Below are 20062 nucleotides of genomic sequence, written 5' to 3' on the forward strand. Positions count from 1 at the left end.
ACTCTAAACCTCTTACAGCTATAGGCTAAATAAGAATAGAAAGCCAGTGAGATTAACTCATCTGTACAGTTTTAAGACTAGGTCATTTATCACTAACTGATGGGATTGCACTTACTGCCATTCAGAGATACAGTTTTCTGTGAAGAGCAGAGGCAATATTTTAAGCAAGTAATCTTTGCCATATTGTCAGCCATAAATTATGCCTACATTATGGAGTGGGGTCTCATGGAAGGAACTCTTGAGTTGCAATCAGGAAGCCTGGGCTCAAGGTTTTGTTTGCACTTACTGCACTGAAACATTACAGGCTCAGTGTTCCCATCTGTAAAATAATAGTAAGAATATTTGCCTTTTCATACATAAATATTTTGAAGATAAATTCATATGAAAAAAAATCTTAAATCACAGAAAAATTATACATCTGAGTACAGTTAAAGTGTAAAGGAGGTCTACGTCCAGACGAGGGAAATGGGTAGAAATAACCATATTAGTAGTAGTAAAAACGTTGTAGGTGCGGTAGGCAGAAAAGTGCAGCCTGCAGATAAAAGGACACATTAAGCTGTGTCTTCAGGCATTGTTCTTATCTTTTTTTTTTTTTTTGCTGTTCCTGTCTTTTACCCATGCCCTCTGCCTGCTCCTTTTGTCCCACTCCAGTTCCCAAGCAGATCTTGTCTGAGTCAAGCCCCAATTGCAAAGGACTTGAAAATTGAGTGAATGAGCCTAAGAACTATATCCATGGTCCGGTAATGGAACTGAATTGTCCTGTGTGGTCCTCAAGCCAATCTTGCTGCCAGCTGTACAGAGGAATAACAGACTTCCATTATTTCCACCTGGGGGTCATCTGGTCCCAAGCCTGGTTCTCCTCTCCTAACCTTACTCCATTTTCCCCCCAATTCTCATATTGACTCAGTTCCTAAGTCTGGTTTCTGCCTTAGTCCCTATTCCTTAGTCCTAACTGATTACCTCTTTAAAACCCCAGGTTCCCCAAGAACTGGAGCCTTTGGGGCCTAAATGAAGTGCCTTGACAGGAGGTGGCGGTAGTTAGGGTATATAGGATTGATTTTGTTTCAAACATACCAATGTAGACTTTAAAATAGAAAAATGTTGATTCCATAATGACAGTTGAATAACAGGTGTTCAATAAGGTTATAGAAATGTGGAACTCATTCACTTGGAATGGGTATTTACCCCAAAGATACAAATGTAGGGATCTGAAGGGGTATGTGCACCCCGATGTTTGTTACTTGAATCCATTAGAGTAGATGAGATTCCTCATGTGGAGGACAAAGAAAGAAGATGAGCTGATCAGGATTCAGTCCTGATAGGAAATATAAGGAATATCCTGTTAGGATCTTCAAAGACCATTCTCTGGGGAAGTTCCTGTGCAGATTCTTTCTAAATGTCTGCCAAAAGGATGTTCAGAGGCATTGACTTCTTATCACCATTAACATTTATTAATCACCAATTTTTAGATTAAGAAAAGAATGGCTGGTGATGATGGAAGAGAAAGATAATGAAAGTTTTCAAGGGGCAAAGGAAATCTCTTGTGGAAGGAAGATTTTTGGATAAATCAAGAATACGAGGACCTGAGGCCCAGAAACTGTATTTCTTCATATAAATGATGCTTTTTTAAAAATCTGCATAATGATTACTTGCTGATACAGAAAAATATTTAAAACTATTACAGATAGTATAAGGATTCTTATATTGGATACAATATTGATATCCCAAACTCAGAAAAGTATATAAAACATTAATCTGCTATAAGATAATGGGAAAAAGACTTCATTTCTAAAAGGTCAAAGAATATATCTAAATTACAATAAATTTAACCAGAATGTGCTGGACGTATATGAAGAAAAAATTTAAATGCTAATACAGGGCACCCATAAAGACCTGAACATACAGAAAACCATATTTTGGTCCCAGTAGAAAGACTTGATATTAAAAAAAGGCAATTCTACCTTAATCTATTACACCACCACACACCAAACAAAATGCAAATAAAGTTTGAGGGGTGGGTGTTGACTAAAAATGCTAATTCTAAGTCTGGATAAGAATTAAACATGCAAAGATACAAAAGAAAATTCTGAAATGTAAAATTATTGACTACCCCTACCAAAACAACATGGGTCCAACAACATGAGAAAAGTTGGAACAATCAATGAAAAGTAATAGGAAATTTTTTTTTAACTTGGCCCAAAATGCAAATAGGAATTTAACATGCCATAAAGATAGCACTGCAGATCAGTGGGGAATAGATTGGTTATTCAATGAATAGTTTGGGGACAAAACTGTATCTATCTGGAAACATAGATTTTTAGCTTACTCCCTTCACGAAAATAAATTCTAGATGAATCAAAGATTTAACAATTTAATGATGAAAGTCATTATAACAAAGTAAAATTTCCTTATACTTTTAACATTAGAATGTCCTTTCTAAGTATGACTCAAAACCAGAAAAGGAGTTTAACCCCCTCCCCCCAATTTTTTAATCCCATATGGCTCAAAACACCATAAAATTTTTTTCAATAAAAAATTAGGAGATGCCTTCTTGGGAAAAATGTTTGTTCATGTCTTCTGCCCCTCAAAAAGTTGAAAATAGAGCTACTATACAACCCAGCAAATGCACTACTGGGTATTTACCCCAAAGATACAAATGTAGTAATCCAAAGGCGTATGTACACCCTGATGTTTATAGCAGCAATGTCCACAATAACCAAACCATGGAAAGAGCCAAGATGTCCATCGACAGATGAATGGATAAAGAAGATGTGGTATATATATATATATATATATATATATATATATATATACACAATGGAATATTATGCAGTCATCAAAAGGAATGAAATCTTGCCATTTGAAATGATGTGGATGGAACTGGAGGGTATTATACTAAGAGAAATAAGTCAATCAGAGGAAGACATGTATCATATGATCTCACAGATATGAGGAATTCTTAATCTCAGGAAACAAACTGAAGGTTGCTGGAGTGGTGGGGGAGGGAGGGATGGGGTGGCTGGGTGATAGACACTGGGGAGGGTATGGGCTATGGTGAGTGCTGTGAATTGTGTAAGACTGTTGAATCACAGACCTGTACCTCTGAAACAAAGAATACATTATATGTTAAAAAAAAAAGAAGATAGTAGGAAGGGTAAAATGAAGGGGGGGAAATTGGAGGGGGAGACAAACCATGAGAGACTACGGATTCTGAGAAACAAACAGCGTTTTAGAAGGGAGGGGGGGTGGGGGGATGGATTAGCCTGGTGATGGGTATTAAGGAGGGCATGTACTGAATGGAGCACTGGGTGTTACATGAAAACAATGAATCATGGAACACTACATCAAAAACTAATGATGTAATGTATGGTGATTAACATAATAAAATTTAAAAAAATTAGGAGAAAATAGCCATAACACATATAATATAAAAAAGATAATTTCCCTAACATAAAAATAGTTCCTACAAATCAGTAAGAAAATACTTACCACCGGGTCATCTGGGTGGCTCAGTCGTTAAGCATCTGCCTTCAGCTCAGGTCATGATCCCAGGGTCCTGGGATCGAGCCCTGCACTGAATACCCTGCCCTCTCCCTCTGCACCCCACCTCCACTCATGCACGCTTTCTCTCTCTCTCAAATAAACAAAATCTTAAAAAAAAAAAAACACCAAATAGAAAAATGGAAAAAAAGCCAAATTTAAAAATTCAAATGAATTTTAAACATGAAAAGATGCTCAATCTTACACATAGCATAAGAAATATACATTAAAGCTACAAGGATATACCACTTTTTACCTACTTGGGTCAGCAACATAAAAAAAAGTTTGATAATTCACTGGGTAGGTGAAGGTGTGAGGAAACAGGCACTCATGTTGCTGTGGGAATGTATATTAATAAATTTTTTATGGAGTACTACTGGGCACTATCTATTAATAATAAAACATACATGCCCTCTGACCCAGCAATTCATCTTCTGAGATTTATTTAACATATACCTGCACGTGTGTGAAATAAACATATTTACAGAGACCTGTGCATATAAACCCAAAAGAATGGGAAAAAATCTAAGGGATCATTGGTAAGAGAATAATTAAATAAATTCTAGCATGTCCACAGAATCGAATAATAAGGAGCAGGGAAAGATAATGAGAGACTCTCCATGTACTGAGCCTGACATGGAATGATCTTAAAGGTATATTAACTGTAAAAAGCAACAAAATCTTGGATGCCATTACATTTGTATTTATACCTGTATAAGGACTTATATGGTTTTATGGACATTGATTGTTTTTGGATGGATTCATAAGTAACTAGTAAAAGCACACCTCTGGGGAGGAGTAGTTAAGTGTCCAAGACAAGGATGGGGTGCAGACTCTCCACCATACCCCATTTCACACGTTCTGAATTTTGTACTGTATGTATGTACGTAAAATTAAAATTCTACAATTCCACCAACATTAAATGTTTTATTGCTTTTTTCCAAAATGGCAGTTATTTCTAAACAAATAAAAATAATCTGTTAGCAAGGAAAATACAAAAACAACTCTTACGTATGTGTAGTATGTGTTCACACGGTCCTTAGAAGACATGTACTTGTACTAGAACTCAACAATAGGATTATCATATAAATTGTATCTTATAGTTTTTGAGGATTTATATTTTCTACTTTACCAAGTACTGGCTGTCATGGACATAGTGTCTTTCTGTTTCAACATAAGTTTTAAGAGGAGGTGATTCTGTACCCTTTGTACACTGATTTTGAAAACCACTGTTTTCTAGTTTTTATAGTCTTTTAAGTGAAAACAGAATTTAAGCCTAACTGACATTTCTGTCTTTCTTAGTAGCTCACGTGGGAACTGGAGAACTCTAGAACAGTGTCTGAAATAACAGGAAGAGTTAGGGAACCGACTGCAAATGTGCACATTGTAAATCAGTCTCTATTTCTAAAGTACACAATGTTCTTAGGATTAAACAGGACAAACCGTACAATAACAGAGTACAAAAGGAAATATGTTTTGAAAAGAATCTTTCTTTGTCTTATTAACATTTTGAAAGGGAATATCTTTTCTGACTTCTAATTTTGAGAATTACTTTCCGCTTTTTTCTAAAGGGAGACCATGTCCCACATCTGTAGTCACTTTATTTAAAGCATTCCGGAAAAGGGGATTATCTTCTTTAAGCAAAGCTTCTAAATACCTGTCAATCTGCTCCTGGTCTCCTGCTGGACTACCCTGGAAAAGAGAATCAACAATCAGAGCAGGCCAAGAAGCTGCAGGCTGCACCCCTGTAATATGGGTGGCCTCAGAACAGTCCTCCTTACGGTTCCTGCAGCAGCAAAACCCACCTTGCCCTGGAACAATGCCTTTCATCTTTTAAAATATTTTCACCTTTAACCTCATTTTGTGCACACAAGCAGTTAGGAACTTGGGTCATTTCTTTTTCTTCCTTAGTGGAGATTAGACTCAACTGGCTTTCCATCTATTTAATTACTTGTCATATTCCTAAAGCCACTCCGCCTCCACCTTGTCCTTCTCTGTAATAGACTCTCGTCTCCCCATTTTTTTTAATTTTATTTTTTTATTCTTTTGAAGATTTTATTTATTTGTCAGAGAGAGAGAGAGCGAGCACAGGCAGGGGGAGGGGCAGAGGCAGAGGGAGAAGCAGGCTCCCCACTGAGCAGGGAGCAGGATGCGGGGCTGGATCCCAGGACCCTGGGATCATGACCCGAGCTGAAGGCAGATGCTTCGTCAACTGAGCCACCCAGGCGTCACTCGTCTCCCATTTTAAAAGTTCATGCATCTGGAGTGCCTGGGGGGCTCGGAAGGTTAAATGGCTGCTTTCAGCTCAGGTCAGGTTCCCAGGGTTCTGGGATCGAGCCCCATGTCGGGCTCCCTGCTCAGTGGGGAGTCTCCTGTCTCCCTTTGCTCCCCACCCCTCCTTGTGCTCTCTCTCTCACTCAAATAAAGAAATTCTTTAAAATAAAAGTTCATTATTCTTTAGCCTTCTAGGCAAAACAGATGAGTAGGCAGATTTTGATTTCTCTGCCGTTTCTCTTCCTCTGCAGCATCTTTACCCCCAACCCTTGGCTTGCCGCCCTCCTCTGTCTCCTTTTCTCTCCTTTCCCCCAGTTCTCTATTTGGGCAATTTCATACTCTCCTTCCCTGGGCTGCTTAGTCCAGGAACAGCTGGACAAATGCTCCCTCTTTACAGAATTAAATCTCACTCCCTCAAGCCCAGCCATGGGCTTAACCTGCTCTCCAACCTGGGCTGATGGATAAGAGAATTTTGAGAAAGGACCTTTCAGAAACAATTCCAGTTTTATGTTGTTCCCAGTCAGTGGCACCACCATCCTAGCTTCTCCATCGCTCACCCGGTTCCATCAACTGTGCTTCTGCTCGGCTCCCTCTGCCCTAGGCCTCAGACAAGGCTGGACTGTACTGAGTCCCAGCTTTGTGACTGGGGCCCTGTACCTACAGACAAGCTCACCTGATAGTCATGTTCACCTAGATTTTCAAACACTCACTGGCCCTGAGCAATGAATGCCCTGTGTGACCCCTTCTGACACTGACAGCTTTCCATCTGCTCAGTTGAGTCTAATCCTTTGACTCTGCTCTGTGCCTGGCAAACCAGACTTCCTTCTAAGGACTTCCGGCTGGTTCTGTCCCCAGCCTCTGCATGGGCCTGCTCGGTCCATCTGCTTTGGGTCCCCCTCATTTCTCATCTCTGCTCTTGCTCTGGCGATCAGAGGCAGTAGAAATTGAAATTTGAAGTCAAGGATGAGAGTAAATCTATTTGGGCAAGGAGTCCTTTGAGTACCTCTCCAATGATACTAGATATACTCTACGGGCTAAAGCCCCCTTGCCTCCTTACCAAACTTTGTGAATAAAACAAATTAGTAGAACTTCTCTGGCTACTGTGCAGGAAACCCAGGGGTTTGGCATAGAAGGAAGAGCAAATCATCATTCTTTCATGTTTTTCTCCTAGCCATACTTAGATGTGCTATTATGAAAACCAATAATTTTTTTAAATTTTATTTTATTATGTTATGTTAGTCACCATACATTACATCACTAGTTCTTAATGTAGTGTTCCATGATTCATTGTTTGCATATAATACCCAGTGCTCCATTCAATACATGCCCTCCTTAATACCCAAAAACCAGTAATTTTTATGAACTTTGATATGGAGTAGTATTCGATTTTTATGATACAGAATTTCTTTGGTCTCTCGAGTTTTTGTTAGTAGAACAACCATCATCGCTGAAACTGTACCATGGTGCCAAGCTCTGTATCAGACCTTTCACACATAAAAGCATTTGCCACCCTTTACAGCCATAAGAACCACAAGAGCTGTTGCCTAGGCCACCTAAGGCAGGGGGAGGGTGGTATCATTTTTGCTGTATACTTAAATTAAGCAGAAATATTTTCTGAGTTTCATTTTGTACTTAATAATATACAAGAAATCCCAAAGAACCCAAAAGACGTATATTTTGTGAAGGAGAAATGGATTTACCTTGAAATGTTCACAGCCAGTCGACTGGAACCCAGGTGGCCTGGCTTCAAAGCCCATGCTCATCACGCACTATCCTGATGTGTGCACGTTTTCTGGTCTCTCCCTAACTCCCTTTCCTGGGCAAGGTAACCCTCCACTCAGTCAGGGCTCTCCATGGGGCACTCAGCTCCTGCCCTCTCACCTTGTATGGCCCAGGAAGGCCCTGTCTCCTGTCCCAGACTCAGGGCCTGTGTCTGAGTACAAAATACCATGTGCTTCCTAGGCTCACTGTTGATTTCTCCATTTATTTCTAGCATCTACGGAAAGACTCTTCAACCATGGCTATACATATTTTAATTTTTTATGGATTATATCCAGCATTTCTACATGCTGTAGAAAGAAGATGGACTTTCCCTCATTAGCTCAATCCATCACAGGAGGCCTGTTCTGTATGCGTTCGTCCATCCAAACAAGATGAACAGCATACTTACACAATGTTTCCTGACCTCTCTAACCTCTCCTCAAAGACTAGAAGAGCCCATTTTTAATTATGTATTGAGATAAAAATTAAAATGCTTTGTTGACTGATAAAATTAGAAAAAATTTCCTACTGGAAATACACTGTTGAGGAGACAGGGTTGATCAAACTCTACCAACAGCACAAGCAAAAGTTCTGATTTTTGTGAGAGAGAATAACAGACCTTTTAAAAATGTTCTCATGAGTACTTTCAAAGTTCATTTATTTACGATTTCAATATCCTTATAGGGAGAGCAGGGCTATGTTAAATGACCTGACCGAAACCAGCAGGTGGATGACCTAGCTTAGTGCTCTCTCCACAAAGTACATTCCTACTACTCCAAATTTTGTTACTTACCAGCTGGAGTTTCTGCAATAGTGCGGCCAGTTTTACCCGAAGATTATTCAGTTTATCTTCAGTAATTCTTCTTTTTTCTTCACATTGTCCCAGAGATATTTCATTAACCACTCCTCTCTGATTTGTATCATAGATAATGGACTGCATTTTTCTCTTTAGTTCTCTTTCATATTGGACCATGTAAACATTCTGGATCTGGGCATGTTTTTAAAAACAGTTTTAGTATATTTTTCAAGTATTACTTTTCCCCCTAATATCAGAAAGTGATTTCATATTCCAGTTCTGCACATATGTACCAAGTGTCGACTCTACACCTGTGTATGAAATTTAAGACACGGAGACACCCTGAAGGAACCTGCAATCTGATGGAAGAGGAAGAAAGACCAGGAAAAACGTCTGATACTCCAGTAACTATGAGGATGGGAGAAGTACACCACGGTGAGCTTGGAGACCCTCACTTTGAAATGGAAAAAGAATCCAGTCGTGGTTGGAAATTTCTGCCCACCAGTGATGTCAGAGTGTAAAAGGCACAAAGGGGGTGGCTGGTAGTGACCCCCTCTCCACAGCACCAGAACTCACAGGCAATGACAGAATGGCAGGCCACACAGGGCTTTGCTGGCAGATGATGGCGTGTTATTTAGAACTCATGTCTGTAGCATCTGAAAAGCACAGAAGCTACAGTCAGAGGAATTCCCGTCCTGTCACTTTCTTTGGGTCCCTTGTCCTGATGCAAAGAATATGGTTGTTGACATACACATGTGACCCTTGCTAATTCGAGTCTTGGTTGTTTCCCACGAGTTCATGTTGTGACCAAGGCACTCACAGAGTAAAAGAGGGAATGGAGAAGCCAAACGCTCCAATTTCAAAATGACATGAATCGCTTGTGTCAACATTTGGAGAGGGCCGGGGGATATTCTGAGAAAAGAGATACAGAGCAAATCCTGTTTTGATACACGTATGAAGGTTTCTGAAATAAGGAGATTGTTGTGTTCTGATATGACTGGGCTGCTAGGAAAACTGTAAGATGGTCTCCTTTGTCTTCTGGGTCTACCCTTGCCCGCCCCCATCACCATATTCACTAATACCTACAGACCCCTCCCAGACACTGTCCTTATCAGCCCATTTAAACATCCATTTCTCCTCTTTCTATAAAATCCTTTAAACAAACAAAAACCTCTAAATATACTGAATTCCATTTAACATTCACGAACCACCTCCTAAATTCAAGGCACTGAATTTTGTTATAGGTGACACAAAGATACAGAAGATCCAGTCCTTGGCCTCAAGAAGCTTCCAGTCTATAGAATGAGATAATATAAGTATGCAAATATTGTGTCTTATGGGAGAAGGTGCAAGGTGCCCCCAAGCAAGGCACAGATATTATTAGAGTTGAGAGAGGGTACGAATTCCCCATTAAAAAGCATTAAGCTACTTAAAGTACTTGACTTTATTGGATTAATATCAGTACCTTATCCTCCAATTATTTATGCTTTTTTAAAAAATATTTTTATATATTTATTTATTTGAGGGAGAGAAAGAACGAGCAGGGGTAGGAGCAGAGGATGAGGGAAAAGCAGACTTCCTGCTGAGCCTGGCCCTCACGGACTCAATCGCAGGACCCTGATGTCATGATCTGAGCTGAGGGCAGATGCTTCACTGACTGAGCCACCCATGAGCCCTTATTTATGCTTTTCATGTGTTATTAATTAAGAGGAGTAATTGGACTCTGAATGTAAATGGGCTAAATGCCCCAATCAAAAGATACAGGGTATCAGATAAAAAACAAGACCCATTGATGTGCTGTCTGCAAGAGACTCATTTTAGACCCAAGACACCTCCAGATTGAAAGTCAGGGGGTGGAAAACCATTTACCATGCTAATGGACACCAAAAGAAAGCTGGGGTGGCAATCCTTATATCAGACAAATTAGATTTTAAACCAAAGACTATAATAAGAGATGAGGAAGGACACTATATCATACCTAAAGGGTCTATCCAACAAGAAGATCTAACAATTGTAAATATCTATGCCCCTAACATGGGAGCAGCCAATTATATAAGCCAATTAATAAGAAAAGCAAAGAAACACATCAACAACAATACAATAATAGTAGGGGACTTTAACACCCTCCTCACTGAAATGGACAGATCATCTAAGCAAAAGATCAACAAGGAAATAAAGACTTTAAATGACACACTGGACCAAATGGACTTCGCAGGTATATTCAGAACATTCCATCCCAAAGCAACAGAATACACATTCTTCTCTAGTGCCCATGGAACATTCTCCAGAATAGATCACATCCTAGGTCACAAATCAGGTCTCAACCAGTACCAAAAGATTGGGATCATTCCCTGCGTATTTTCGGACCACAATGCTTTGAAACTAGAACTCAATCACAAGAGGAAAGTGGGAAAGAACTCAGATACATGGAGGCTAAAGAGCATCCTACTAAAGAATGAATGAGTCAACCAGGAAATTAAAGAAGAATTTAAAAAATTCATGGAAACAAATGGAAATGAAAACACAACTGTTCAAAATCTTTGGGATGCAGCAAAGGCAGTCCTAAGAGGAAAGTATATAGCAATACAAGCCTTTCTCAAGAAACAAGAAAGGTCTCAAATACACAACCTAACCCTACACCTAAAGGAGCTGGAGAAAGAACAGCAAATAAAGCCTAAACCCAGCAGGAGAAGAGAAATAATAAAGAGCAGAGCAGAAATCAATGAAATAGAAACCAAAAGAACAGTAGAACAACAGATCAACGAAACTAGGAGCTGGTTCTTTGAAAGAATTAATAAGATTGATAAACCCCTGGCCAGACTTATCAAAAAGAAAAGAGAAATGACCCAAATAAATAAAATCATGAATGAAAGAGGAGAGATCACAACCAACACCAAAGAAATACAAACAACCAGAAGAACATATTATGAGCAACTCTATGCCAACAAATTAGATACTCTGGAAGAAATGGATGCATTCCTAGAGATGTATCAACTACCAAAACTGAACCAGGAAGAAATGGAAAACCTGAACAGACCTATAACCACTAAGGAAATTGAAGCAGTCATCAAAAATCTCCCAACAAACAAGAGCCCAGGGCCAGATGGCTTCCCAGGGGAATTCTACCAAACACTTAAAGAAGAATTAGTACCTATTCTTCTGAAACTGTTCCAAAAAATAGAAATGGAAGGAAAACTTCCAAACTGGTTTTATGAGGCCACCACTACCTTGATCCCAAAACCAAAGACCCCATCAAAAAGAAGAATTACAGATCAATATCCCTGATGAACATGGATGCAAAAATTCTCACCAAAATACTAGCCAATAGGATCCAACAGTACATTAAAAGGATTATTCACCACAACCAAATGGGATTTATTCCTGGGCTGCAAGGTTGGCTCAACATCCACAAATCAATCAATGTGATACAATACATTAATAAAAGAAAGAACAAGAACCATATGATCCTCTCAATAGATGCAGAAAAAGCATTTGACAAAGTACAGCATCCTTTCTTGATCAAAACTCTTCAGAGTATAGGGATAGAGGGTACATACCTCAATATCATAAAAGCCATCTATGAAAAACCCACAGTGACTATCATTCTCAATGGGGAAAAATGGAGAGCTTTCCCGCTAAGGTCAGGAAAATGGCAGGGATGTCCACTATCACCACTGCTGTTCAACATAGTATTAGAAGTCCTAGCCTCAGCAATCAGACAACAAAAAGAAATCAAAGGCATCCAAATCGGCAAAGAAGAAGTCAAACTCTCACTCTTTGCAGATGATATGCTACTTTATGTGGAAAACCCAAAAGACTCCACCCCAAAACTGCTAGAACTCATACAGGAATTCAGTAAAGTGGCAGGATATAAAATCAATGCACAGAAATCAGTGGCATTCCTATACACCAACAACAAGAGAGAAGAAAGAGAAATTAAGGAGTTGATCTCATTTACAACTGCACCCAAAACCGTAAGATACCTAGGAATAAATCTAACCAAAGAGGCAAAGAATCTGTATTCAGAAAACTATAAAATATTCATGAAAGAAATTGAGAAAGACACAAAGAAATGGAAAAATGTTCCATGCTCATGGATTGGAAGAACAAATATTGTGAAGATATCAATGCTACCTAGAGCAATGTACACATTTAAGGCAATCCTTATCAAAATACCATCCACTTTTTTCAAAGAAATGGAACAAATAATCCCAAAATTTGTATGGAACCAGAAAAGACCCCAAATAGCCAGAGAATGTTGAAAAAGAAAAGCAAAGCTGGTGGCATCACAATTCTGGACTTCAAGCTCTATTACGAAGCTGTCATCATCAAGACAGTATGGTACTGGCACAAAAACTGACACATAGATCAATGGAACAGAATAGAGAGCCCAGAAATGGACCCTCAACTCTATGGTCAACTCATCTTCGACAAAGCAGGAAAGAATGTCCAATGGCAAAAAGACAGTCTCTTCAACAAATGATGTTGGGAAAATGGGACAGCCACATGCAGAAGAATGAAACTGGACCATTTCCTTACACCACACACTTTAAAAATAGACTCAGAATGGTTGAAAGGCCTAAATGTGAAATAGGAGTCCATCAAAATCCTAAAGGAGAACACAAGCAGCAACCTCTTCGACCCCAGCCGCAGCAACTTCCTCCTAGAAACATTGCCAAAGGCAAGGGAAGCAAGGGCAAAAATGAACTATTGGGACTTCATCAAGATAAAAAGTTTTTGCACAGCAAAGGAAACAGTGAACAAAACCAAAAGACAACCGACAGAATGGGAGAAAATATTTGCAAATGACATATCAGATAAAGGGCTAGTATCCAAAATCTATAAAGAACTTACCAAACTCAACACCCAAAGAACAAATAATCCAATCAAGAAATGGGCAGAAGACAGGAACAGACATTTTTCCAAAGAAGACATCCAAATGGCCAACAGACACATGAAAAAGTGCTCAGCATCTCAGTATCAGGGAAATCCAAATCAAAACCTCAATGAGACACCACCTCACACTAGTCAGAATGGCTAAAATTAACAAGTCAGGAAATGACAGATGTTGGCAGGGATGTGGAGAAAGGGGAACCCTCCTACACTGTTGGTGGAAATGCAAGCTGGTGCAGCCACTCTGGAAAACAGTATGGAGGTTCCTCAAAAAGTTGAAAATAGAGCTACCCTATGGCCCAGCAACTACACTACAGGGTATTTACCCCAAAGATACAAATGTAGTGATCCAAAGGGGTATGTGCACCCCGATGTTTATAGCAGCAATGTCCACAATAGCCAAACTGTGGAAAGAGCCAAGATGTCCATCGACAGATGAATGGATAAAGAAGAGGTGGTATATATATATACAACGGAATATTATGCAGCCATCAAAAGGAATGAAATCCTGTTATTTGCAATGACATGGATGGAACTGGAGGGTATTATGCTAAGCGAAATAAGTCAATCAGAGAAAGACAAGTATCATATGATCTCACTGATATGAGGAATTCTTAATCTCAGGAAACAAACTGAGGGTTGCTGGAGTGGTGGGGGGTGGGAGGGATGGGGTGGCTGGGTGATAGACATTGGGGAGGGTATGTGCTATGGTGAATGCTGTGAATTTGTAAGACTGTTGAATCACAGACCTGTACCTCTGAAACAAATAATACATTATATGTTCAAAAAAAGAAGAAGATAGTAGGAAGGGGAAAATGAACGGGGGGGAATTGGAGGGGAAGACAAACCATGAGAGACTATGGACTCTGAGAAACAAACTGAGGGTTCTGGAGGGGTGGGGGTTGGGGGACGGGTTAGCCTCGTGATGGGTATTAAAGAGGGCACATATTGAATGGAGCACTGGGTGTTATATGCAAACAATGAATCATGGATCTATAACAGCATCAAAAACTAATGATATAATGTATGGTGATTAACATAATAAATTTTTTTAAAAAAAGAGGAGTATTTGAGAGCAGGAACCCAAATACCCTTCCAGAGTGGCAAACACTTGCCAATATGTGTGTATTCACAAACACATATACCCACACACACAATGTATTCCATTAAAGGTGAGACTTAATGGTGAGATTTGTGGATTGCCATGAAAGAAATCTTAGATTTTTAGAGTCTCAAACTGCCTGGACACTTGTGTGGGGACACCAAGAATTAATGCGATGCTGAAATCCTTGGCCTGCCTCTGCCAGTTCTTACCTTATTTCCCTGAGTTGTGGGCCTCATTCTTCCAGGAAAACACCAAGCTCATTCCTGCCTCAAGCCCTTCACCCTTGCTGCTTTCTCTGTTCAGTGAGTTCAAGCCCAACCTCCACAAGGCTCACTGCTTGCCTCAGGTCTGTGCTAAAACATGGCTCAGGTACCGCTTGCTCTGAAATAGGCTGCCCCTTCCCCAACATGCACCGTCACAGTCTACCCCCGGGCCCTGCACAATTATTTTATGTTTATTTACGTGTTTAGTAACTATCATTATGTGATGTTACATTATGGTCTGTTATCTGTCTTTCCTCTAGAACGTAACCCCAATGTAAAAAAGCACTGGTTTTGTTCACCCCCTGTATTTCCCATGTGTGCCACACTGTTGGCACTAAATGCGGAGAATTAGCAGAGCAGATGTGCAGCGTTCACAGCAAAGGGGTTTTAAGCACACAGGCCAATCCTGACCTGAAATCCAGGCTATGTTCTGAGATCTTGGGGGGATACCCACTTTCAAACATCCTCAATTCAACCCACAAGAAGTTGATGACTTCTGGGCATCTGGGTGGCTCAGTTGGTTAAGCATCTGCCTTCGGCTCAGGTCATGATCCCAGGACCCTGGGATCGAGTCCGTGAGGGCCAGGCTCAGCAGGGAGTCTGCTTCTCCCTCTCCTTCTGCTCCTTCCCCTGCTCGTTCTCTCTGTCCCCCAAATAAATAAATATATAAAAATCTTTTTTAAAAAAGCATAAATAATTGGAGGATAAGTTACTGATATTAATCCATGTACTTTAAGTAGCTTAATGCTCTTTAATGGGGAATCCTGCATCGGGCTCCCTGCTCAGCGGGGAGTGTGCTTCTCCCTCTGACCCTCCCCCCTCTCATGCCCTCTCTCTCAAATAAATAAATGAAATCTTTAAATTAAAAAAAAAGCTGATGACTTCCAATTAAGGCAATAACCACCTCCTCCAGGAAGCTTCATAGATACTTCCGATGGCGGCTTTAGTCAACCCCAGGGAGTGCTGTCCCCCATGGCCAGAAGGTGGAGTAGGGTAAATAATTCAAGGAGGACAGAGTCATAGATAGCTCAGACGTCACCAGTCACACAGAGTTCTTAGTATTCAAAGCTCTAGAACTTCACAGCTTTTGCCACCTGAATGAAAGCCAAGGAACACTTTTTGATAAAAGCAATAGTAGTAAGTAAACAAACCAAGACAAGTAAAATTAAAAAGAAATCTGAAAAACAACATTATTCCTTATCAGCAATAAAAGGAACGTACTATTGATAACACTTGAATGGATGTGAAGGGCATTATGCTAAGTGAATACAGCCAATCAGAAATTGACACATACTATATGACTCCATTTCTACAGCACGACTGAAATGACAAAATGATAGAGATGGAGAACCAATTAGCGGTTGCCTGGAGCTGGGGCACTTGTTTGTGTGCAGTGTGACTATAAAGGAGAGAACCGGAAGATCTCTGTGGTGGTGGGAGTCTGGATCCTGGTTTTGGTGGTGGTTACACAAATCCACACATGCGAATAAAATGAGACACGTATTTCACCAACTTCAGTTTTGTGGTTTTGATATTCTACTATAGTTATATAATTAAGACATAAGCATTGGGAAAAATGGAAAGGTACATGAGACCTCTCTACTGTTTTGTAATTTCCTGTGTGCCTAGAATTACTTCTCAATAAAAAGTTCAGAAGGCAACACTGTTCATACAGTATGACATTAAGGATGTTTATATAGCCCACTATTTTCAAGGTCATACTTAGTCTCTCAAAGTTCACAGCTTTGTAACCAAGCAAACTATATTTCCTTCAAACACTACCAGCCGGTTTCCTGATTTATTCTTCTGCCTTTCTCAGGCTAACATTATCAAGAGGTCTCTATAAAAGGTAGCAATTTTGAGAACTTTCAAAGCTCAATGTAAAAGGACTTTTGGTTGTATTAACCTTGTAATTAAGAGTAGAGAATTGTAACAAGATGAGAGGCTTAGTTCTGCTGGTTAAACCTACTCTTGTAGAGGTATTTGAGGCAGATCAAAAATGGAATTCTTTCCAAACTCCATTAATTCAGAACAGAATTAGGATTTGAGATTTTAATTTTGTGCCTTGAATTTAAAAAGTCAGAGTTCTAGCAGCTCTGGAGCTCCAGAATCCTAACAAGTTAGCACAAAGAAAGTCTGGCCTACAAGATCTATAGATTTTTTACTCTACTTATAGGTATGTGACATGTGTTTATGTGGGCAGGCACTACAGCAGAAACAATCAACCTTGATTCAATGTACAAATGGTAGGGTCTAGATGCATTCAAAGGTACTGATTGAATGCTGGCAGGATACAGAGTTTGATAAGAAAGAATTGCTAACTTCAAGGATTCTATGATCTAGTTAAGGAGAAAATAAAATACAAGAAACAACTACAACACAGGGCGGAAAATTTAATTAATGCTAAAAAAAGTTTTAAGTTTCTCTCAGAACACAGAAAGTCAAGATTAAGTTCACATGGACAGACTGAGGAAGGCTTGAAGTGGAAGGTGACATTGACCAGACCCAACATCGGGTGGGCAGGATTTCAAGAGCCCAACTGCAGACTGGGAGAGTAGACAAGAGTGCTCTGGGGGACAGCATGGGGAAAGGCTCAGAGGTAGGCCAGTCTGGTAGACTGGAACAGTTCCATTTCGGATGGGGCAGATGGTTTGTGAGAGGAAAGAATAAAAGACGGTGGTTTAGGTAAAGTCGTATGGGACCACCTATGTGGTCACAAATCATCTACTATTAATAGTAGTTATGGAAACCAGGGCAAGGTGACCAAAGACATCCGTGACTTATCAAGGATTCTCCTGTGCTTTGATGCAGCTGTCTTTATTAAAAGTACGCAGCTTCAATCAAGTTGCATAGATCTGTCCTCTACATGGATTTCAAAAAAAATGATTTTAATAGTTTTTATAACCATCCACTTAAAATTACCAATCAATAATAAAGTCCTCATGACCAAACAGTTTCACGTTGGGGAAGTCATGTTCACAATGATTCTGTATTTTGCTTGCAACAACATCTCTGTTTCAACAGGAAGTCATGGTCTCCTGACGGTTTATCTGGCTTTGATTCTTTGAATCCCACTTGCCCTAAACATTAAGAGGATTCTACTCATCATTTCTGCTAACACGGTTCACCTTGCGTAAATACTTCCCTTATTCAGTCTGGTCTCCAAACCCAGCCACAACCTGGCTCCGTTACTGATCATACAGATACCAGAAAAATATCACTTAGGAACAGACGTGAAAGACACACATAAGCCTGGATAAACTAAGGTGCGTGACAATCTAATTCTTCGCAAATTTCTAAGTTTCATGGTGTTGAGTATTTAAGTCAGAGATCCCTAACCAGTAAATGAAGATCTATGGGAAGATCCAGGAGCCTGACTAGTAATTCTTGGAACTGGCTGCCACAGACTTCCAGTTGGGACAATTCCTGGTGGGGACACTAAACAACCTGCCCACCATGCACCCCCCCCCATTCCACTGTCAGCAGCCCCCCATATGCATCTCATCATGCCACATCAAGGTCTCTAGTAAGTAAACAATAATTCTTTTACACCAAAAGGCTGAGAAGCTGTGGTATACATATGGTAAGTTACACACGCAGACCCTGTCACAGGATGAAGGAGGACAGTCTGGGTAAGAGGAAGATGGAAGACAGTGATGCAGAGAACGAGCATGGAGTTGGACACGTCTGGGTTACAATCCTGAATCTGTTACTTACTTGCATCTCGACACTGGACTATTACCTTGCTGACTCTCTCGTTCCTCATTACTAACATAAGATAGTGGCATCTACCTCCCAGTGTTTTGAGGGTTAAAGAGGTATTGGCTTATACAAAAGTTTAGTTTAGTGTCTACCTCTACTGGCCCTTGATCAATCCCTGCTTTACATTCATGGATGAAAATAAGATAGTGCTAGAAATAGGATCAAAAATATATTGAATGAAAACTCTGTCTTGTAATCTAGTTAGGAAATGTGGACAAGCATGTCTTCAGGCTGAAAATGTTCAGTGACTCCTTTTCAATGGACATTATTCAGGAAATAAACTCGCTCTTCAGTTGAACAGTGATGGGAAACCTTCATTTCCATCTGTTTATCACAGTCCAGTAGGCACTCATTCAGAATCATCAGAGGCAAACATATCGACGAGGCTGTGAAATTTAGGCACATCCTACACTTCAAATACTTTGTGATGCAGCCTTTCTAAGAAGGAGTCTGGTTTAGGTTCTAATTTTCATCTCAAGTTTGTCTGGTTACATATCTTTGGGAACTTACTTCGTAGTCCTATTCCACTTATGAAACAAGAATATCCAAATCTATTCCATTCCCTACAAAAGAGATGAGGCGGTGCCCTTCCTTCTGTTTCTGCTTCCCATGATTCCAGGGGTCACCACGCACCTCCTAGTCTTTATAGGTTTGCATGTTATTTTTAGTTTTCCAGAAGATGGCTGTAAGCATAAGTACTTTTAGTAGTATTGCTTTTATAGCTACTTTTATAGTGGAAAAGTCATAAACTTAAAAAACTGTTGACAGAATACTAAAAAACAACAAACAAACAAACAAACAAACAAAACCCCCCTGAGATATCAAACTGTCCAAAATAATTAAAAACTCTAATCTGCAAACGATTTCTGGTTTAGTGTCTCAAGGACTTAACCTATTTCTTAAAAACACCGAGCATGATGTATTCTATTCAAATATAGTCTACTTCCAGTGTCTCATAAGCTTTTTGCTGTGGAAACATTTGCATTTTAAAATTCAAAAAGATGTTGTTTTGTGACATCTGATATGCTACCCATTAATCTTAGTCTTGATAAGAGAATGCAAATTTGATTTCCTTCCCAACCTAACTTTTGGAAATGGGTATTATTTCTCCTTTGGAATATGGGATCATTTAGAATATAAAGGACCACATTTATAAAAAACATTAAAAAGCTTACCTGGTTGAAGCACATTCTCAGCTTTTTGTTTGTCTGCTCCGGGCATTGCTCCAGCTGTTTTTGTAAATAGTAACAGGACAGGATATTAGCTTTTAGAGAATGAGCTGTCCACAGTGGAGCTGGAATGTGCAAGTATCTAGTATAAAAAACCAATCAAAGCCTAGAACTGGCCAACATTGGTACTGGGGGCCTTTTAAGCCTGGGTCCAATTAAATTAATTAAAGTATACCTCACCTTATTCCAAAAAAAGATTAAGGCAGTTTACATAATTAATAAACAACATGGTTAAACAATTGCAGAAGAAAAAAAAAGTGAAGGAAAAGTAAATGACAAAGATTATTCAAGAGAATGTCAAGAAGGTAGCTGGAGTCTGGGTCTCTGGAATGGGAACACCACAGAAACAGACTGGGGAGCTACAGGCATATGGGATAGTATTTAAAGTCACAGACTTGTCTAGGTCACCTGGAAACAGCACTGAACAAAGAGAAGAAAA

General features: G+C 39.7%; 1 protein-coding gene across 1 annotated transcript in view; it reads right to left on the reverse strand.

Annotated features, from left to right (window-relative positions):
* Positions 1 to 399: 399 nt before the first annotated feature.
* Positions 400 to 20062, reverse strand: part of MORC1 (MORC family CW-type zinc finger 1) — a 176459-nt gene continuing 156796 nt past the window's right edge. Inside the window, exons 25-28 of the mRNA XM_088022888.1 lie at positions 19570 to 19623; positions 8369 to 8563; positions 5093 to 5232; positions 400 to 532 (exon numbers count right to left, since the gene is read on the reverse strand). Coding sequence (XP_087879014.1) covers positions 400 to 532; positions 5093 to 5232; positions 8369 to 8563; positions 19570 to 19623 — 522 coding nt within the window. The remainder of the gene's footprint in view (positions 533 to 5092; positions 5233 to 8368; positions 8564 to 19569; positions 19624 to 20062) is intronic.

Source organism: Eumetopias jubatus, unplaced genomic scaffold (assembly GCF_037043125.1).
Source record: "Eumetopias jubatus isolate StellerSeaLion01/CBP00866 unplaced genomic scaffold, mEumJub1_p1.0 scaffold_1, whole genome shotgun sequence".
NCBI classification, from domain to species: Eukaryota; Metazoa; Chordata; class Mammalia; order Carnivora; family Otariidae; genus Eumetopias; species Eumetopias jubatus.